The sequence below is a fragment of the Myotis daubentonii genome, chromosome 8 (assembly GCF_963259705.1).
Source record: "Myotis daubentonii chromosome 8, mMyoDau2.1, whole genome shotgun sequence".
In the NCBI taxonomy this organism is placed as follows: Eukaryota; Metazoa; Chordata; class Mammalia; order Chiroptera; family Vespertilionidae; genus Myotis; species Myotis daubentonii.
In genome coordinates, this window is record NC_081847.1 from 94,005,744 (window position 1) to 94,028,463 (window position 22,720).

Sequence of the window (22,720 nt, forward strand, 5' to 3'; positions counted from 1 at the left end):
AATCGAACCCGGGACCCTTCAGTCTCAGGCTGACGCCGTACCCAGAGCCGAACCAGCCAGGGCGCGAAGACTTACTTGAAACAGAAAACTTTAAAGTACATATTCCCGCCTCCTCACCCCCCCCCCCCATTTATTTTACATATAAACGGAGACATTGATTTTGAGCCTCATTAATGTTGGGGGACATTTTATGTAAATGTTTCGTGTTCTCTAGAAATTAAAACTTTAGAATTAAAAACCAACCCCCACCGACACGTTAATTTCACCGCGTTCCTTCCACACGCTGAGAACTGGGGTTTCCCGCGTTCTGGCCGGAGCCCGAGTTAGGGGGAGCGGTGGGGGGCGGGGCGCCTGGCTCCCCCCGCCCTCCAGGCCCAGCGGGCTGCGGACCGGTCCCCTGGGGTCCGCGGGGCGCCGGCCCAGGTGCGCGCTCGGGGCGGGCCGAGCCGTTTGAACCGGCGAATCCGCGCTCGCCCGGCCTCCCCCGCCTCCGGGCAGGTGCCCCCGGTGGGCTCGGGTCCCGGTGCCACCTCCTCCCTCCCGCCCGGCGGCCGCCCCCCAGGGGACGAGGCTGAAGTTGGGGACCCGCGCGGAACCCCAGCCGGCGCCCCGGGAGGAGGGGGGAGGGAGGAGGCGCCGGGCGGAGGGCGGGCCGGCCGCTCGCACTTCCTGCGCCGGGCGCGCGGCTCCCCCCGCGGCGGCACCATTTCCTGGACGGGAGGGGGGGGCGGGCCGCACCACGCGCGCCACGGGGCGGGGGAGGGCGCGGAGAGCCCGGGCCGAGGGGCGGGCGGCCGGCGGGGTAGGGGGCGGGCCGCGGGGTTCCGGGCGCCCGGGCCCCGCGAAGGAGGCCGTCGCCGGGCGGAGTCCCCGAGGCTGAGCCGGGCCGGCGCCCGTGGCCTCGCCGCCCGCGCCCGCCCCCCCCCCCCCCGCGCCCCGCGGTGGTTCGGCCCGGAGGCCGCGCCTCCCCGCCCGCCTGCCCCGAGCGCGGCCGGGCGGAGCGGCGGGCAGCATGTCGGTGGCGTTCGCGGCCCCGCGGCAGCGCGGCAAGGGCGAGATCACGCCCGCCGCCATCCAGAAGGTGACCGGGCCGGGCCGGCGGAGGGCGCCGCGGGGAGCGGGCGGAGGGGCCGGGTCCGCCGAGACCTCGCGTCGGGCTCCTCGGGCGCCGGAGCCCATGACCGGCCCCTCGGGGCGCGGGGAGGCGGGACCGGAGGCCGAGTTACTTTGGGTCGCCCCGCCCATCGCGCCGCGGCCGCTCCGCGCAGACCCGATGGATGCGGAGGGGGGCCAAGGGGAGGCCGCGCTGCGCGCTCTGGCGGAGTTTGGGGGCTCCCAGGAGAACTTGGGGGATCCCTGGAGAACTTGGGGAGCTCTCTGGAGAAGTAGGGGGGCCCTGCAGAACTTGGGGGCACTGCAGGAGAACTTGGGGAGCTCCCTGGAGAACTTGCGGGGCTCCCAGGAGAACTTGGGGGCACTGCAGGAGAACTTGGGGGGCACTGTGGAAGAACTTGGGGAGCTCTCTGGAGAACTTGGGGGACTCCCTGGAGAACTTGGGGGCACTGCAGGAGAACTTGGGGGACTCCATGGAGAACTTGGGGAGTACTGCAGGAGGACTTGGGGGGCTCCCAGGAGAACTTGGGGGCACTGCAGAACTTGGGGCGCTGGAGGAGAACTTGGGGCGCTGCAGGAGTCTTAGTAAAGTGAGGGGGCGGTGAGGGAGAGCCTCGGGGCTTCGGGGTTACCGAGTCCCCTTCTCCATCCAGAGCCACCCCTTACGCGGCACATCCGGAGCAGCTCTGCGTGGAGCGCCCCGCCCAGGCTCTGGGCACAGGGAGCCCGGGCCCTGCCTCCCGGAGCTGGCAGCGGGGGTCCCAGTCACCCCACAGGGAGCTGCGGCCCCCCGGGGAGGGCACGGCGGGGGGGGGGGCGTGAGCGGGGCGGCCGGCATCTCCTGCCACCCTGCAGGAGCCCGCAGCCGGGGTCTCCGTTCGCCCAGAGGGTTTGGGTGTTGTCCTGTGCACTGGGGCGGGAATGAGCAGGGAAGAAAAGTCCGCTTTTAGTACTACTTGTCTTAGGGCACCGTCCTATGCTAAAGAGATTTAAATAGATTTACACATTTTTTTATTGAATTTCCTGGGTGACATTGGTTAGCACAGTTATACAGATCTCCAGTGTACAGTTGTAGAACTCACCGTCTGACATGGACTGTGTGTTCACCACCCGAAGTCAGGGCCCCTGTGCCCCCTACCACACCCCATCCCGCTCCCTCTGCTCTTGTCCGTCTGAGTTTGTATTTTTTGCTTAATCCCTTCACCTTTTTCTCCAAGTCCCAGGACCTTCCTCTCCTGGGACAGCTGCCGGTCTGCTCGCAGCTCCTGTCGACTGTCAGGTTCTCTGTCGTTGGCATCGGACGGCCCCCTGGCTGTTGCTGTATCTTGTGGACTGAGGCTCGGCGGTGGCTGTAGGCAGTGTTTTCATCTAGGGAACGGGGCTGTTTGCAGCCTGGCCCACAGCTCTGAGTACGCGCACACGCGTACACATACACACACACGCATACACATACACACATGCGCACACACACACACACACACACATGTTTGGGGGCCGGGCGAGAATTTCTATGTTTGGACTGTCGAGTGCGCCTCTCTTTTTCCTACAGTTGTTCTTACATCTGAAGGTATTTCTCTAGGGTGATTAATTCGGGAGATGCTGGTCCGTTAGTTTTCACCCTCAGCTGAGAAGGAAGAAATGGGTTCCAGATTAAGTGCCCCAGTTCTGTAGGGTGAGAGATTGATTTTAAATATGAGACAGACATTCCAGCGAAGTTTGTTAGTGGAGGAATCTGCTGAGAAGATAATGTTGTGAAATTGTTCAGTTGGACTAGTGCATTGTAAGGGTATATTTTTGCCATTCAAAGAAATAACTGCACTTTTCAGAGAGGAATGTATATATATATATATATATATATATATATATATATATATATATATATATATATATATATATGTATGTATTTTTTTTTCCAGCAAGTGAAGATTATGGTTCACATTCAGAAAGAAAAGTCACAGTTAGTTTTAAATGGATCTCGTTTTTCATGAAAGAGTTGCACTAACTACATTACGGCATTTTCTCCTTGGAGCTTTCGTGGGCGGGTGGGGCAGGTACCGGAGAAGCAGTTACTCCTGCCCCTGGATCTTACAGATAAATCGGAGACGCTGACAGCTGCAGTGGTTTGCACAGGATAGCAGAGGACACTTGACTGGTGGGGAACACACAGTACAGTGTGCACGCGGCGAATTGCGGAATTGTGCGCTGGAATTAACTGCCCTTTTGCTGCACCACGACCCTTTCCTCGGGCCAGTTTGCTGGGATGAATTATTTAACCCTTAAAGCCAGAATTGCCTTAATTGTTATAGGATGATAGAAAGATATAAATTGATATGCTTTTGTTTTTAAACTTTTGGGACAACTTCATTGTAAGGTAAGCTCACAAAGTCAGCAATACATGTTACACATACACAGAAATTGTATTGGATTCCATATTTGGAGAATCACAAAACCATGATGTGTGAAGCTCAGAAGCTAGCAGCCCCTCAGACCTCTTGGGCTGAGTTTTCCTGTGTTTGCTTCGTTCTGGATAAGGAAATTTTTATAACTACTGAAAAGCGTTGGGATGATACAGAGCCAACGTGGACTCAGCTTGTAGTCTGAACAGGCGAACAGGCGAAAGCTGCCATGACATTTAGCAGAGGTAGTTAAGTATTCCCTTCTCAGCTGCAGGTAATAACTCAGGGAGAATAATTGGAATAGAGTTATTAAAACTTGTTGGTGAAGCATAACATTATGCCCGAGGTGTGAAATAAGGTTTAAAAGACCCGAGTGGATTCAGCTCCTATGTAGATAGACATTTCTAGAAATCTGAAGGATTTAAAAATCTTTTTACTTGATACACGAGATGTACAATAAACTTTTTCTGATTTTATTTCAGATGTTGGATGAAAATAACCATCTCATTCAGTGTATAATGGACTATCAGAATAAAGGAAAGACCTCAGAGTGTTCACAGTAAGATGGATTTGAAATTTAAAAAATTTGTATTTTTCTGCGTTGGTTTACTTTTCTTTTTAATAACACTTTATTGAGATCTAATTCACATACCATACAATTCACCCATTTTAAAGTGTGTAATTTAAGGTTCTTAGAATATTCATAGGGTTGTACTACTATCACTTTAATCAATTTCAGAACATTTTCATTATCCCCAACAGAACCCTTTTACACATTAGCAGTCACTCCTGTTTCCAACCCCTAATTTCTTACCCCTGACAACCACTAACCGTTCTGTCTGTGTAGATCTGCCGCTGTGGCCATTTCATTTAAATGGATTCATATACTGCGGGGTATTTTTGATGGACTTATTTCACTTAGCACGTTTTCCAGATTCATCCTGTAGAAGCATGAATCGGTACTTCGTTTTCACTGCTAACAGTCTTTCCTTGTCAAGAGCTATGCCACATGTATCCCTCAGGGATAGACATTTGGGTTGTTTTCACTTCTTGGCTACTATGAGTAATGCTAGGATGAGCATCAGCGGACACAGTTTTGTGTGACTCTCTGTGATTTTTCCATAAGGAAAATTTGTTCTCGGGAATGGACTGGGTGCTAATTTTTCTTACGCTTCTTATCCTGCATCATAACATAAGGACTTCACATTTGTGTGTGGTCTGATTTGTGGAAAAGGTAGGCCTTCACGGACACAGGACCTTTAGTTATAGCCATATATGTGATGGAGGAAGCAGAGGTCAGTCTGATACATAGAGAACTGGTCATCACTCTAAGAACGCAGTTGGAAGTGTTATGTCGGAAGTAAACAGTATTCCTTAGGAGAGTGCTGGAGTGGAACAAGTTGAATATGTTATCAAACGTCTAGAACAGCGATGGCAAACCTTTTGAGCTCGGCGTGTCAGCATTTTGAAAATCCCTAACTTAACTCTGGTGCCATGTCACATAGAGAAATTTTTTGATATTTGCAACCATAGTAAAACAAAGACTTATATTTTTGATATTTATTTTATATATTTAAATGCCACTTAACACAGAAAAATCAACCAAAAAAATGAGTTCGCGTGTCAGCTCTGACACAACGTGTCATAGGTTCGCCATCACTGGTCTGGAACAATACCATCCGGTAGAAATGCATTGTGAGCCACATATGCACTTTTACATCTGCTAGTAGACACATTAAACAAGAAGGAACAGGAGAAATTAATTTAAATAATATATTTTATTTAACTCCTTATTTCAAAAATGTCACTTCAATATAGAATCAATATAAAAATATTAATGAGATAATTTTTTTTAAACCATATTTTTATTGATTTCAGAGAGGAAGGGAAAGGAGAGCGATAGAAACATCAATGATGAGAGAGAACCAATGACCAGCTGCCTCCTACATGCCCCCTACTGGGGATCAAACCCGCAACCCAGGCACATGCCCTTGACCGGAATCGAACCCAGGCTGCAAATGCTCCATCCACTGAGCCAAACCGGCTAGGGCTAGTTCACATCCCTTCGCTTCATATTAAGTCTTTGAAGTCCATTGTGCATTTATTCTAAAATAGCATCATTTTGGATGGTCACATTTCAGTGTGTGCATGGAAACGCCTGGTCGTGGCCTGGGAAGGCGGGCAGTAGCCGCAGCCGGCGAACACCCGGTCGCTGCCGCTGCCGGGGAGGGAAGAGTGGTCCCACCTCCTCTGCCCCTGAGCAGAGTGTTGGGGCTGCCCGTGGGGTTGCGGTTTTGACAACATGGAGCTGACGGAAGGGAATAAGCACACAGTTCCCGTGACCCTCATTCCGGCCTCAGAACAGCGTGTGCACTGAGGGAGGCAGCACAGCCTCGCTGCTTCATTGCCTCCGCCGTGCAGTCTCCTGCAGGCCGCGCCCCACACTTGTTTCCTCTGTGAAAGGCCAAAAGAAGAACTTTTACTTGGTAGAGTTGGCTTGAGGATTAAGTGAGATAGGGAACTATATAAAATTCACTATAACAACATCGAGCACAGGGAACCTCTGAATTTCTCATCATCTGTAAGGGTAGTTAGCGGGATTATTTTGCAGAGGAACTAGGAAAAAATGAAATGCTGTTGACGTTCAGGTAATACATCTCTTATTCGCCTTGAGAAATGGTTTCGATGCTGTTCGTATCCAGGCAGGTAGGGAGAATTAGTGTAGACTGATACTTGTCTTGTTTTAATAGGTACCAGCAGATGCTGCATACGAACTTGGTCTACCTGGCCACGATCGCAGACTCGAACCAAAACATGCAGTCTCTGCTGCCCGCGGTGAGTCCCTCCGACAGGGCACAGGCGCCCGCACAGGCCCGTGTGCGGCACAGTTTGTGCAGTGACTTCTGAGGTTTGTTTAACCCCGGCCCTGCCCCCCAGAACAGGAAGCTGTTCACCTCGGTGACCTAAGGGTTGGATGTTTGCCTTCGGGTTTGATTTAATTCATCTGGAATTGATCCCGCCCGAGGACGTCCTGTTCATCCACCCATTCACCCACACACCTGTCTGTCTACCTGTGTCGTTATTTATTTTCATATGTGATCACACAACTAACTTATGAATAAGTCTGTAGTATTTCAGAGCAAACCCAGGTGTCTCATAAGTTCACTTGTAAATACTTCAGTCTGCCTCTTTATCAGATAAGGACTATTTCCCACCAACAAAAGTAACCAACGGTTCTTAATGTCCTGTAATACCCGCACTGTCTACGATTTTCACCAGTTATTTGAAAAATCTACTGATGTCTTCATGATTATTCGCCACAGAATCCAAACAAAGTCCACATGTCGCATCGATTGATGTGTCTTAAGTCTCACTCCTTCTGTATCAGGTGTCTTTTCTGTTCTCCATTTATTTGTTGAACAAACTGGGTCATACATTGTGTAGAATTGCTCACATTCTGGACTTGGCTGATTTGACCTTCATGGTCCTAGCACATGTTCTGTCCATGGCATCTTCTTTCCTATAAACTAATAATGAGAGCTTCGTGAGAGGTAGGTTAGTTCTGTAGTTCATTGGGGGTGCTGTGGTTTGTCTGCATCAGGAGGAACGTGGTTGGCTGTTCCATTTTTGGTAACGGGAAGTCTGAACTTACAGGGTTTTGTATTTTTAATGTGTTTAAATCCATTGCAGTCATTCTCTGATCCTCAGGGTCTGGCGTCTGTGGTGGTGGGAGCCCCTTCAGTGGCTCCCGTGTCCTGCGGTGGTTGCAGTATCTTGTGGCGACTCTGCTTTGAGGATTTGAGGGAGAGATCAGATTGATTATATGTTTGTCCCAGAACTGTTCTGTCTCTGCTGTTTTCCGAGTCCTTTTTAAGTGGGAATTGATATTTAGAGACCCCAATTTGTATGTTTGGGGCATTCATTATTACTGCGTTTTCATTGTTTCTTAGGTGTTTTCAGTGGACAGAACTAGGAAACACATTTTTTTTTTTTTTAGAAAAAGAAATAAAATACTGGATTAGTGATATTTCCCCTTCAGAGAAGGTTTTTTACTTAGCTTTGGTATTATGTGTTAGTATCTCTTTCGTCTTACTCTAAAAATCTTGGTACCTTATGACATTATTGTAGTTATTTATTAGCTATATACTACTATCAGTAAAAAATAACTTCAATATAACACTACCAAGTTTACCACTAATAGTAAGATGCTTCTCCTTAAGATGTATCCGACTAAGGTTATATAATTAGTAAATTTTGTTTTGAATCTGAAATAATTCTTTGTGTGATGATTGACATGATTTGACCAGCTGAGTAGAATTTGTTTTTGTTAATAACTGTGTGAGGAATAGGTGCCACTTTATTTGTTTCCACATGGATAGTTCTCTGTCCCAGCATTATCTACTGGACAAACGAAAGTATCTTTCCTTCATTTGTCATGCCATCTGTATCCTGAATAGCTGGCGTCCACATACGTCTGTCTGATCTCTCTCTCCTGTTACATTGGTCTGTTTTTATAAATTCCACAGTCTTAGCACACTTGGCAAGTCTAGTAAGTCTTCATGTATTAGAGAAGTTCTTTACTCATTCCTTATTTTTTTCAGAATAACTTGGCTATTACTGCTTTGCGCTTCCACGCACACTTACATTTCAGCGTGTCCAACATAATCCTCAACGTGACCTGGACATTCCCTGGCCTCTAAGTCAGGTGGGGGAGAATGGATATTTTTACAATAGCGAGTCTTTCAAATCACGATCATTGTCTATATTTTCATTTATTTAGTCCTTTGATATCCACCAATGGAGTTTTATGATTTTCCTGCAGAGGATTTGCACATCTCTCTTAGGTACTTCATGTTTTTTTTCTTTGAGGCAATTAAATAGAGTCTTTGCGTCTTAAGTTTTATTTTCTCTGATTGCTGTTTACGTGGAAATGCAGTTGATTTGAATTTCACAGTCTTGTTCAACCCTTATTTCTAATAATTTTTCTGTAGATACTTTGATTTTTCTGTATTCACGACCATATTATTTATGAATAATTGGTTTTGCTTCTTTCTTCCAATCCTTACACCTTTTATTTCTCTCTCTTGCCTTGCTCCTCTGGCTAGGACCTCCATACCTTCCGAGTAGCCGCGGTGAGAGAGGACTCCTTGTCTGTGGCTGACCACAGGGGAAGCCGTCCCTGGTTGACAGGAAGTGCGATGCGTGCTGTAGTGTTTTGTAGATAATGTTTCATCAGGTTAAGGAAGTTCCCTTTTGTTTCTGTTAAGAGTTAATATCTTGAATGAATGTTAAATTATGTTTAAATACTTTCTATTGCATCTAATGAGATCATAAGTTTTTCTTTAATCTGTTAATGAGGTGAACTACATTAATTTACTTTTTAATGGCCAATCTTGATTTCTTGTAATTAACATACTTTTTCTCTGGTCTTGGTCTTAAAAATTTGCAGTATTCAGTTAACATTTTGATCAAAATTTTTATGTCTTTGTTCATTAGTGCAATTGACCCTTAATTTTTTTTTTCTTAAAAAGCCTTTGGTGTTTTTTGTGAGGTTATGCTAGCTTCATAAACTGAGCTGGGGAATTTTCCCAATCTGGAATAATTTGCATAATAGAGCTGCGGTTTCTTAAATGATCGTGTAATTCTTAGAGAAGCCATCTGGCTTTTCTTTGTGACAAGGCTTTTCCTTAATTTCCTTCGTTGTTTTAGGATAATTTATAGACTTCTGTGCTTTATGAGTTGCCTATTTTTATAAATTGTGCTTTTGAAAATTTTATCTAACTTTTCAAATTTGTTGACATAAAGTTTATGAAATCATGTTATTTAATGTCCTCAGCATATATAGCGATTTTTTCCTTTTTTGTTTCCACAGTTTATTTGTACCTTCTCTTTTAAAATATATTTTTTATCTCTCTTGCCTGGTGTTTATCACATTTTTTTTCAAGTCTTTTTAAAGGATTTTTTTGTTTTGATATTTCTCTGTTGCAGCATTTCTCAGGACTTTTTGTTTTCAGAACCCCTTTACATTTAAAAATTATTGAGGATAACAGAGCTTTACGTAGACTATATATACATTGAGATATTTGTTGAAAAAATATTCATTTAAAATGGACAATAAAAAATAAACAATAATAAACCTATTGCGTGTTAATATAAAATTCTTTAAAGGAAAAATGAACTATATCTTTAGAACAAATTTAGTGAAATGTGAATGACATTGTTTATAGTAATCGTGCAAATTTCCTTTAAATGTTTGGCTTAATAGAAAACAGCTGTATTGTTATGTCTACTTCTGGATTTAATTTTAGCTTAATATGTTTAAGTTGAAGTAGAGTAAGATCTAGTCTTACACGGATGGAGATAGGAAAGGGAAGAATGTTTTAATAGCCTTTCAGATTGTTGTGAATAATCTGATAGTATAGCAGATCCCAACAGATGTGTTTTTTAAGGTTAATTGAAGTATGAAATCTAAAATCATATCTTACTGATACATTCAAGTTCATTGGTCTGTCTTGCATTTTGGATGGGTCTTTTACTCATGCATGATTTTGTAACATCATGCTTTGGTCATTCAGAAAATAGAAGGTCACTGAATATGCACTTCTTCTAAACAGGGACATATTTCGTTATATGATACCCAAACCACATTTGGTAAATCACCATGTTACCGCCGTCTCATCGGAAAAGTCTCTAGTGTTAGGGAACTTGAGCTCAGTAGCTAATAAGTTTGCCAGATTCCCAGTTCTTGCTTGAAAAGTCAGCTGGTCCTTGGTTGCAGATGCTGGGAAGGTGCTGCCCATGAAAACGACTTGGATTGGCAGGCCGCGCTCATTGCGCTCTCACCCACTCTGATGTGCAACACGTGGCTGTTACTTCGTCACTTGTCACACAGAATGTTTAATTGACAAGGAGCACTAAATAAATGAGTAATTTTTACTGCTTCCTCAAGTACATTCTTAAGTAAAAATGACCTTTTCTTTTAACTGCTGTCTGTGGCAGTCAGTAATACAGTGATTTCCAGTCACTGAATACATCTGGAGGGTCAGTTTTGAAACTTGACTGATGTAATGCCATTCACTGAGGTTGAGTGTGTAAACATGTCTCTTCATCGTGAAACAAGGCTGAAAGCTGATTGGAATTGCTTATCTGGCTTTCACTTAATTCATTACGAGTATAAGTTTTAAAAATCCCTAATTTAACCAGATATACGTACTTACTAAAATTTAAATTTATTAAAGATAGTTTTGTTCAGTAGATGTTCTGTACAACAAATTAAAGTATTTGCTATTCATAAAATTGATTTATAGTAAGCTGTATATTTTTATTTTCTAAATGCATTTTTGGCGATGCTGCCTCCACGTGACGTTCTGAGCACTGTGGCCAGCACCTGGCCACCTGTTGTAGCACAGGCTTCAGCGGGAACGGAGCTAGTCAGTCCTCAGGCCGTGACCGTGCTGGGCGTGTCGGGGAGGTGCGTCAGTGGCTGAAGTTTGGTGCAGAGTTCACTGCTCACAGGTGCGATCCCAGTGCAGGGAAGGCACCGCTTCCTGTGCGCGCCTTGAAGATGAGCAGAATATTGCAGTCATCATTTTTTTCATTTATAAATTTTTACTTTTAGCATACGTAATATTTTGATTCGGTTAGAACTTCAAAATCTACAAAAAGGTCTTACAGATTTCTACTGTCATCTCTATCTTCTACCTGCTTTTTATGCATATCAAAGCCAATATAGATACAGCAATGGGCAAAAGTAGGTTTGCAGTTGTGAAGACATGAAACACAGTGTATTCTTCTATCATTACTTATTAGTTACTGTGTTATTTACCATAGAAACACCTATATGCCTACTTCTGCCCCACCCTGTCGTATAAATTACCACATCAACTATCTTATATTGAGATAAGGAAGGCTTTGTTGAGAAAAAGGAGAAAACTAAAGAAGATACTGATTTGATTCTTTCAAAAGTAAAATAAAATCTAATATGCCTGTAAGGTTTATAAATGAGATTAAAGACGACACGGTGTAATACATGGTATTTTAGAATACTGTATATGTGAGTACATTTGAAACACAGAAGAAGTGGTCAGGTCTGTGAATGGTGGGAACTTTTACAGGGCGGTAGACCTGTGTTTTGTAGAGAATTGATTTATGGGGCACACTTCTCTGATTCATATATTACAGGTAGTGTTTTGCCAGTATTGTAGCCTGTCTGATCTTGTCACAATTCTATAAAAGTCAAGTTAACTATTTGCTGGGCAGTACATATGAAATGCAGGAGACTGTCTAGTTGAGTCCAGAGGTGTAAGGAGATCGGGTACCTCTTCCTATGTGGAGTGTAACTGTTAGTGTGTATGTTTGCACGCGTGTGTCTGTGTGTGGTTGTGAGCTTGTGCTCACAGACTGTATGAGATGAGTGAAAGCAGCCTCTGCCCCAGGGAGCCTAAAGATCGCCTCGTTTCTGGAAATCACGCATCTGCTCCCCTCCGGCGCAGCAGCACTTCTTGCTGTGGAGCAGGAAGATGGACCTAATGTTGGAAGTGAAGGAATTCACTCTGATTTGCATAGGATGAGTACAGAAAAGTATTTGTACAGGCTGTTAATTTAAACATTGTTTATAGTAGGGAAACACAGACCAGGACTGAGTTTTGAGGGTGGGTTAAAACTGTTAGAGCTTATACAGTTGAATTCTATATTTTTCCCCCCGCCCCCCTGAATTCTGTACTTTTGAATGAAGTTGAATTATGTACAGATGAAGAGTAATGCCTACAGTAGAATAAAAGAAATCACAGCGGAGTGTGACCATACTGTCAACAACTAAACACACACACACACACACACACACACACACACACGCACACACGCACGAGTTGTCAGGCCTTCCTGGAGGTGTGCATATGAAGCTTTTAGCAGTGGCTCCCATTTTCATTTTTTTCTGTTTTTTTAATGACTACACGTTACTTTTGTAATTTAGCCAGATTGGTGTAAATGTAAAAATAATATAAAAATGCATTCAAGATTAACCATTACCTCTTCTTGTTTTTTAACGGACGGTGTTAGCGCTATCTTTAGGAGTGGGTTCGTTGTTGGTTTTTATTTTTTATGTTCCGAAAGCATAGTCCAGAGAATTCTCCTGGTCTGGGAAGAAGACACTTTTCTTTAAGATTATATGGGTCTGGAGCGACTGTTTGGTGATCAACATCCTCACAGTGTTTCAGAGCCGAGGAAGGGTTTTTGAATCCATCACCTGAGGATGTGTTTTTATTGATTTTCAGAAAGAGAGAGGAAGGGGGGGTCAGAGAGAGAGAGAGAGAGAGACAGACAGACAGACAGACAGACATCTATCTGTGAGAGAGAAACATGGACCGGTGGCCTCGCATACGCTCCCTGCCTGGGGATCGACGCTGCAGTCTAGTGATGTGCCTGCCTGGGATCGAGCCTGCCGCCTCTATGGTGTGCGGAACGATGCTCCAGCCGACTGAGCCACCCAGCCAGGGCCGGAGCTGGGTAGTTCAGTGTTGACTTGTTATCGTGGCAATGTTTACTGTTCATAAAAGAAAGGTTGGATTTATGGGGAACCTGTCACTAAACCCTGGAAAGTGTTGTTAGTAGGTGAATCATCTTGGACCCTAGTTTCTTAGGAAATTTGGAAGATCACGCTGTGAAAACAAGTGGGTGATGATCAGTTAGGGAAGTTCAGCTTGTCAGGTGTACAGCGGGGCTGGCTGCTGTCTTAGCGCTGTGGGGAGGAGGGGCAGGAAGACGGCGTGGATGAGATGGTGACCTGAGGAAGTGAGCTGGTTGAAAGCCTGAGTAGATGCAAGGCCACCCATGGCGCCCCTGACATTTCGGCGGGGATGCGGGAGAAGTCTGGGAGATGGTCCCCAATGCGTCACATACGCATAGCGCTCATCTTTGGGAGACTGGCCTTGGACCGGCAAGTGAGGCAGAGGGAACGCTGATGGGCTTTTGCAGCTGTTCTTGGGTGACTAATCCAGGCTTCCATTTGTGTAAAATACTTGGTAGTGTATCTATACCTCTCCTATTTTGATGCTTTTTAAGTTTATGTGTCATTTTGGTGCCTCCTTGTGGGGAACTTTATTAATGACACCTATATTAACGATAGCTATACAGATAATGATTATTAAACTAAAAGTTGTATTTTGCAGTGTGATATTTTATATTTTAAAGAAACATTTAAAATAATTTTATTGTGAGAATAATTTTTTTTAAAATATATTTTATTGATATTTCACAGAGAGGAAGGGAGAGAGATAGAGAGTTAGAAACATCGATGAGAGAGAAGAATCGATCAGCTGCCTCCTGCACATCTCCCACTGGGGATATGCCCGCAACCAAGGTACATGCCCCTGACCGGAATCGAACCCGGAACCCTTCAGTCCGCAGGCCGACGCTCTATCCACTGAGCCAAACCGGTCTCGGCGAGAATAATTTTTAGTTTCATGGTAAATCATTTAAATTGAGAGTTTTTTTCATTTATTTACTAAATATTAAGTTTCTGCTATGTGACAGGCAGTAGTCGTTAGGTACTTTTTGAAACATCAGTGAACAAACCAGACGATGTTCCTGCTCCCTTTGGTTTTATATCCTAACAAACAAGGCAGGCATAATAGTAACCGCACCACGTGCCTTGTTAGATGGTAGGAGCTACCGAGAAGGGAAGCAGGGCGGGGGAGGGAGGGGTGCTGCAGGTGGGATGCGTTGCAGCCGGAAGTAGGGGCCAGGCGGGCCTCCCTGCGGAGCACTCGGGCAGAGCCCGGAGGCGGAGTGTCTGGAGCAGGAACCGGGCTCTGGGGTTCGAGAACATGGAGGTCCCTGTGACTGAGCATGGCGGTAAGGAAGCGGTGTGCACAGGCCCTATCTTGTTTTAATCCTCGCCAGAGGGTATGTTTTTACTGATTATAGGGAGAGGGAGGGAGAGAGAAAATCGATGAGAGAGAAACATCAGTTGGTTGCCTCCTGCGTGTGCCCGGACCAGGAATCCGACCCACGACCCTTGGGTGCCCGGGATGATGCTCCCACCAGCTGGACCCGGGCCAGGCGACAGGTTCCACCGTGTAGGCTTTTGCCCTCCACTCTGGTGAGGGCTTTGGTTTGACTCTGAAGTTGGAAACCCTTGGAGGATTTTGAGCAGAAGAGTGAACTGTAGATGTTAATGCCTATCCTGACTGCCGTGCGCAGCATTCACTGTGGAGGGGCTAGGAGTCCAGTGGGGAGGCCATGGCAGCGGTCAGCGCGAGAGACGTGCCGGCGGTAGCTGTGCCACGTGGTGGCCGAGGAGGTGGTGGCCGACGTGGGCAAATTTCACACTTCGAGAAATACAGAAGACTTGTAACAGTTTAACTTCATTTACTCTGTTTTCTGTGTTAGTCTTGCATATGTTTTATGTTTATATGAATGGTTAAGCCATACAGGTCATTGCTACGGTTGCTTTGAAAATCCATATTCACTTACACTCACCTCTACATTCCTTTCTATCGCTTCCTCTCGCCTGTGCTTCTGTCTGGGGTCACCTCCTTTAGCGGATGCGCTCCCTGCAGTTGCAGGGGTTCGCAGCTTTTGTCTGAAGCTCGTATTTCTTCTTCGGGTTTGGAGGGTTTTCCTCGGTGGAACTCTGGGTGGGTGGGTGTATTTTCTTTAAAGATGTCACCTTATTCTTTTGAGTCTGTTGTTCCTGATAAAAATGGATTGTTAGTTGCACTGCTGTCACCCTCAGATAATGTGTTGTATTTCCCGGCTGCTTTTACGGTTTCTCGTTGACTTGGGTTGTTTAGGGCTTTGCTCTGATGTTTTAGATTTGTTTTTATCACGCTGAAGCTTGTAGAGCTCCCCACGTTGGCCAGGGACTCATGTGTTGTTAGCTTTGGAAAATTCGTTACCATTCTTCACACATTATGGACGCTTCATTTTCTCGGCTTCTATAACTCCAGTTGGATGTACATTATATTAGACCCTTTCACCCTCTTTTACGTGTCCTTACACTTTTTTTGTGTTTTCTCTACTTTCTCTGGGCATGTCATGTGCTTCTGTACGTATATTTTCAGTTCACCAGTCCTCACTTTTGCTCAGACTAAACTGTGTTCTTAATCTCAGTGATACTTTTCGGGTCTGGAATTTCTGTTGAACTCTGAAGAATCCTAGGACTTTGCTGAAATTCTCCATCTCTCGTGTTTGTTTTCTTGAACATATCAGTCACGGTTATTTTGAAGTCTCTCCGATAACTCCAACATGTGATGGCCAGTGTGTCTTTTTCTAGTTTTTATTTCTCATGGTTGTCCATTTACTCACTTTTTTAAAAACTCAAATTAAATTTGTCATTTTAACCCTGTAAAGTATATAATTCAGTGGATTTTGGTATATTTACAGTTCTGTGCAACGATCATCCCTACCCCAAATTCCAAAATATTTCCATCATCACCCCAGACTGGAGTTGGCTGTCAGTGGCTGCTCGTGCCCCAGCATCGAATCTGCAGCCTGTGTTCTGTCTCTGGCTTTGCCCTGTTCTGGACGTTTCATATTGATGGGGCTGTACAGTGTGTGGCCCTTTGAGTCCACTGAGCAGAGTGTTGGCGAGGTTTGTGTTGTAATGTGTCAGCTCTTCATTCGGTTTGTGACTGGATACTGCCCCGTCGTATGGGTGTGTGCAGCGCATTCTGTGGTTCATCATCAGTGGGTGGACATTTATTTCCCCCTACTTTTTGGCCATTATGGATAATGCTGCCATAGCGTTGTGTACACGTTTTATGTGAATGTATTTCCTCAATTCTCTTGGATCTATACCTGGAGTAGACTTTGCCAGATCACGTGGTAACTGTTTAACTTTGTGAGGAATTGCCAAATGGTTTCCCACCGCTCTGTCCCTGGGTACAATCCCAATAGCATTTATGAGAGCTTCGTTTTCTCCGCAGTTGCCCATACGTGTTACTTCCTGTAGTTTTTTAAATTGTTATAAGCATCCTAATTGGCGTTGGCCACTTAGTCTTGTTAGTATGCCTGTAATTTTTAATTGAATGCCAGCATTATGAATGAACAGTTGTAGGGATTCCGTTGGCTATTTTCCTCTGAGATTAAGTTTCTTTGGTAGGCGGAGCACTAGGGGACCCCTGGAGCCTCTTGAGGGTTCCCTCTACAATGTTTAGGGTTGATCTACTTCCGTTTTAACCTTATCTGTGGCGAAGGCTTTTTGGACGTCTCAGGAGAGAGCGTGGGTTGTTCATGGAGGCCCTTCTACCTTGTGGGGGCCTCAACCGCAATCTCTGCCCCCTCATCCTGGGCAGGCCCTCGCGCTCCCCAATTGCTGTTTTCTTGAACCCCCGCTCTGGTTCTTTAGTCTCCAGCTCTCTGGTCCCCAGACTGTACGGGTGCTCCATACTTTCCTGCTACACAGCCGGGCCGGGAGAGCTGGGGTGGGAGAGCTGGGGCGGGAGAGCCGGGGCGGGAGAGCTGGGCGGGGAGAGCTGGGTGGGGAGAGCGGGCCCCGGAGATCCTGCAGCTGAGCTGGCTCCCCTCTTTGCAGGCCCAGCCCCCCTGTCTCTGCGGGCCTTGTTGTCACGTGTGCCTGGATAACCTCTGTTAGCAGGAGGGCTAGAGAGAACCTCTCTTACTATGATGGGAACTGCAATCCTTACGTTGTATGAGTTGAGTCACAGGAAAGTGAAAAACTGATACCTATTGAGAGTGAGAACATGAATTTTCAATAGGAAATTGGATATGACATTAGGAGGAAGGACGTTTATTTTCACGCGAGGGTCCAGGTCAGCCATATTTGAAGGATGATAAAGGATACTTCAAAATTAGGAATATGTGACACTGAGTTGATATTTGGTAATTTTTTTGAAAATGGAACAAGATCACTAAGTGTTTTAAGAATTAAGATGAGAATTAAAGAGAAAATACTGAACGAAGCGCACTTCTACTTGGATTCGGTAGTGAAGAGGCTGAGATGGTGAGTGTTGAGTGGGTGCTGTTCGAGCAGCACCGGGCTGTGTTTGGCACGTTGGTGACGGTCACTGAAGGTGGAGGGCTCCCGTGTGAGGGCTGAACAACAGCGTTCTGGGGGGGTGGGGGGGTTGTGGGCAAGTGTCTGGTGTGCAGACCGTCACTCACTGGCTCTCGGGAACCGGAGCCGTGGGATGCCTGGTGATAGGAGTAGAGGCTGAGCCTCGAGCACAGAGAAGGAGGGGCGGAAGGCCGCCATCGTCTGAAAAGGCCTGCCCTGTCCTCCTGCTTACAGAGCGGGGTTTGGAGAGAGACTGACCATTTGCTTTCCCATCACAACGTCCCCAGAGGGGCGGCAGGTGGTCTCTGTGTTCCCTGCGCCCTTGGTGAACTCTCAAGGTCAGGCAGTGATTTCTTCACACTTTCATTAGGACGGTTGCCAGAGGCCTTCGGCGGCAGCTGCCTCTCCCCGCGGAGGCCATCAGTAATGCTCCGAGCTGGGAGCAGGGGCACAGCCTGCGGGCTGAATGCTGAACGCAGCCTGGGCGGTTGAAAGCATTTCCCCGCCAAAACCACTTCCCCTCCAAACACCGGAAAGTATATTACGGTTTGGGTCTTCTAGTTCTTAAATAATTTTTTGTTACTGTTTTTTTCCCCCAGGTAAAATTCATCATTAATAGTAAACACATCTAAATATATTTATAATGAAAGGATACTTAATTTTTAAAACAATTTAAATAACAGCCATGGACACATTAGAGATCCTTACACATAATAAATGGAAATTCTTTTTGTATAGAATGTTAGAATGTTTATTTTCATCATTGAGATTTTATAAACTAAAATATACTTGTGTTCTTAGGTGGACAGGTGATATATTCATGCTAATGATATTGTGAAATTTGGGGAGTATATTAAATATTTTACTAAGCCTATGACTAAAATGCATTTAAACACATTGAAATGCATTTGTTTTTGCTCCTATTAACAATATAGGCAACTGCTATCCCACACGCACCTTGACTGTGGCGAGTCTGACTTCCTCCTGTTTCCTACCCTGTCTTCTCGCAGCCACCCACCCAGAATATGCCGCTGGGCCCGGGCGGGCTGAACCCGAGTGGCGCCCCGCCCCCTCCGCGCGCTCACAACATGCCTTCAGATGGGATGGTCGGTGGGGGGCCCCCTGCGCCCCACATGCAGAACCAGATGAACGGCCAGATGCCGGGTAAGGTTTTCTCCTCGAAGACATTAACACCAGGGTTGCTTAGCAACTGAAACGACATGGGGGCCCCCGGGATCCTAGATTGTTGATGACAAAACTGCTCCGAATGCCCCCGAGTCCGGGCTCTGAGAGTTTGTTAGCTGCCGAGCTACGTGACCTGTATTCAGTGTTTACCAGGCCGCCCTGGGGCTCGGCTGGCGCTGACACGCAGCTGCCTCTGATGAACAGAGCTGCTAAATTTAGTCCTGGAACCGGGCGGGAGGGCTGCTGGCGGAGCTTTCTGGAAGAACAAGGCACGGTGCCATGGCTAAAGCACTGAGGTCTGTTTATGCAAAGGTGTCCTAGCATTTGCCTGAGTTTTGTATTAAAAATGTCTTGGTCTCAGAAACAGTGATCCTGGAGCCACATGGGGAAAGAAACAAAGCCGCCTACAGGCTAAGGCAGCTCTCCTCACTGCTGGGGAAGCTGTGCGGATAGATGTGTGTGTTTATAACATGATACAGACACGGACAGTGATGTTACAGCCAAATTAAAGGCTGAGAAATAATGTCAGCTTTTTATGTCATGAGCCGTTTCCTTTACCATTTGCTCATTTTAAGTTCAGAGGCACTTAGGAGATATTTCCGGCCATTGGTGCTTATTTAATTCCCTTTTGCTGGTTTGAATTTTTCATCTGAAAGGTATCTTTAAACTGTTTTGTTTTTTAACAGCCACAGCCCATGACCATAATTTTTGGTGGGGTGTTTTCTGCAGTTAATATGAGAATATTTTTACTTTCTAACGACAAAGGTTATTTTCATTAACAAAGGAAAGTATCATACAAATAGCAGTAATGAAAGTAAATGAAAATAACAGAACACTTTATTTTTAAAATTAATAATTAACATCCTTAGGAGCATGTCCTCTTAGTGGTTGTGTTGGTTGGCAGCTTTGGTGAGTGGGGTGAGGGGCAGACAATGAAGTAAAAGGGCAGTGAGCGGAAGAGGACGGTCCATAGACGGCTGATGGGGATTGGGGGGTAGGTGGCCATGGGGCCTTCTACTTCCTGCCACAGCCAGTGCCCACACGCCCACACTGATCGGGAGGTAGGAATAAAGATGTGACTGCTTCTCAGGTTGTAGTCGGGAGGAATGCTTTTGCTGAATTCACATTTAGTTCATCAGGACCCAGTATGTTTAAAACTGGGAGAGGTAGCAAGTTAGAAGTTTTGTGATTTATTTTATTTTTAATTTTGGATACCTTTAGGTAGGATTTTGACTTTTCCATGTAACATTCAGGCCTTAAATCCGAAGAAGCAGGTGAGCGGCCATGTAATTCTGTTAACACGATGTTTTGGTTTGTGTGTAAGGCCACCTGGAGTAGTGACTGTCTTTACAAGCCAGAGATTCTCTGCTGGCTATGACCTGGGCTGGCAGAATACTGCGCATCTTCCAAAACAGCGTATTGATAGAGAGCTGGATTAGGTGTAGGAGGAGTTAGAAGTCCAATTACTCGTATTTTCTTTATTTAATAAGTTCTTTAGTGCATTTAGCCAACTATTCTGTTCACACAGATTTCTATCTAGGCTTTTACTATTTTAGTTTTGTTTTTAATATTTTATCTAAGTTGCAGAACTATTTATATGCTGCTTGTTCTTGGTCAAATAAGCTCAGTCTCAGGTTTCTTTGGGAAAATTAACTGGTTTTTAAAAAAAGGATAGTCCAGGCCTATGGTACCCAGATCAGAAGGTATCAGAAGGCACAGTCTCTGCCTCAGCAGACACTGTGTGCTGGGTTACTGATGTCTGGTTGTCCTTCACCAGGTGCCCTCTGTGTATAAAACCTCCTATTATTCCAGAAACAGTAGCATGCATTAGGTAGTTACATGTCATTTTTCCCCTCTTAATGGTGTATCTTAGAGATCATCCTATCTAATAATAGACAAACATGGTAATTAACCGTACCTCCGACACGCTTCCCATTGGCTAATCAGGGCGATATGCAAATTAACTGCCAACCAAGATGGCGGCTGGCAACCAGGCAGCTGAAGTGAACAGGAGGCTTGCTTGCTCCAGTGATGGAGGAAGCCAAGGTTCCCCGCCTGCCGCTGCCGGCCTCTGAGCTGCACTCTAAGAAACAATGTTGCAATTGTAGAAGCTAAATAAACTCCAGAAACCTGCTTTCAGCCAGCCAGGCCTCAGAGCTGGAGCTGCAACAGTGTTTCAATTATAGAAGCCAAACAAACTCAGATACCTGCTTTCAGCAGCCGAGGTCTCAAAGCTGGAGCCGAGCCTCAGAGCTAAAGCCGGCTCTCAGTTCCAGTGACAGCCATAGAAGGTAAATAAATCCCAGAATAAAAAGGAAAAAAGGAGAGGTTGGGAGCTTCAGTCACCCGCCAGCCTGAAAACAGCCCTCAGCCCCTCACCCAGACTGGCCAGGCACCCAAGCGGGATTCCCACCCTGATCCGGGACACCCTTCAGGGCAAACCAGCCGGCCCCCACCCATGCACCAGGCCTCTATCCTATATAGTAAAAGGGTAATATGCAAACTGACCCTAACAGCAGAAGGACTGGGAATGACTGGTCACTATGACACACACTGACCACCAGGGGGCAGACGCTCAATGCAGGAGCTGCCCTCTGGTGGTCAGGGCGCTCTCACATGGGAGGAGCTCTGCTCAGCCACAAGTCAGGCTGATGGTTGCCAGTACAGCGGTGGTGGTGGGAGCCTCTCCTGCCTCCTCAGCAGCGCTAAGGATGTCCGACTGCAGTTTAGGCCTGCTCCCCGCTGGCAAGTGGACATCCCCTGAGGGCTGCCGGGCTGCCAGAGGGATGTCTGATTGCCATCTTAGGCCCAATCCCCCGGGGAGTGGGCCTAAGCCAGCAGGTGGTCATCCCCTGAGGGGTCCCAGATTGCGAGAGGGCACAGGCCGGGCTGAGGGACCCCCCTCTCCCCACCGAGTGCACAAATTTTTGTGCACCAGGCCTCTAGTGAGAATATAAAGGTCTCTTTTAGAGACCACTCAGCATATAGGCTTGCCTCATTCTTCTTGGTGATGCATTGCACTCTTTTTTATGGATGCCTCTAAATTAAGTGAGCAGATCCCTTCTGGTAGAAATGTAGGTTATTCTTTATTGTTAAAAATTACGCTGCTGCAAACATGTGTAAAATATAAGACGACAAATAAGTAAACACACTATTTTGTGTGTGTACACACAGGCACACAAAACAGCTTGTATATTTATAAATAAATTCCTAGAACTGAAATTGCTGAGTTAAAGTTACATGCATTTTCATGTATACATTCCCTGAACAATGTATGAAGGAACTTCTTCATAATAGTTGGCTCAAAACTTTTATCTTCGCTGGTCTGCAAGTTGGAAAATGGGTCCCCTAGTTTTAACGTCCCTTTTTACATGATAAGCAAAGCACACAGTCTGCTGTTTATGGCTCCTGTGGTTTTTGTGTGAGCTGGTCATTCATGTCCTTTGCCCTTTCATTTGCTGCCGGTGGTGTTTTACTGGTTTAGTCTGTGATAGGACTTACTAAAAATTTTTCCCAGTTTATATTTCTATTATTTAATTTTGGTTTTGGTTGTTTTGGTCTTGTTCAATTTTTTTATTTTCATGTAGTCTGATTTATCAATCTGTATGACTGGACTTCCTGGCAAACTTAAGAAGGCCTTTCTATTTCATTATTTTAAAAATTTTCCTTTCTAAAATTTTCTTTCATGGTTTCTTTTCTTTTCCTTTCTTCTTTCTTAACGTTGAATTTTTTAGTCATCTGGAATTAGTCTTCATGGAAGTAATGTGGTAGGAATCAACTTGGTTTTTTCCAGGTGGCTGCTCAATTGTCACAACGTCATTTATTGAATTACCTTCCTTTTGTCCACCAATACTTAGTGTCACCATTGTCATTATTTACTGAATTAGCATTTGGGCCTCTTTTTAGACTCTGCTCTGGGCTCATTGATCTTTTAGTTTATTTATGTGCTAATGCTACAATTTTTTTTCTTCATGAAATTTAACTTTCATTTTTTTTCTTTTTAAAAAAA

The 22,720-nt window shown here is 45.5% G+C and overlaps 1 protein-coding gene across 3 annotated transcripts in view; it reads left to right on the forward strand.

The window, feature by feature from the left end:
* Positions 1-922: 922 nt before the first annotated feature.
* The window catches only part of SS18 (SS18 subunit of BAF chromatin remodeling complex), a 36,522-nt gene continuing 14,724 nt past the window's right edge, over positions 923-22,720 (forward strand). For all 3 annotated transcript variants that reach the window (XM_059707436.1, XM_059707437.1, XM_059707438.1), the window contains exons 1-4: positions 923-1,081; positions 3,992-4,068; positions 6,260-6,344; positions 18,537-18,690. In XM_059707436.1, the coding sequence (XP_059563419.1) occupies positions 1,013-1,081; positions 3,992-4,068; positions 6,260-6,344; positions 18,537-18,690 (385 nt within the window). In that variant the 5' untranslated portion in view covers positions 923-1,012. The remainder of the gene's footprint in view (positions 1,082-3,991; positions 4,069-6,259; positions 6,345-18,536; positions 18,691-22,720) is intronic.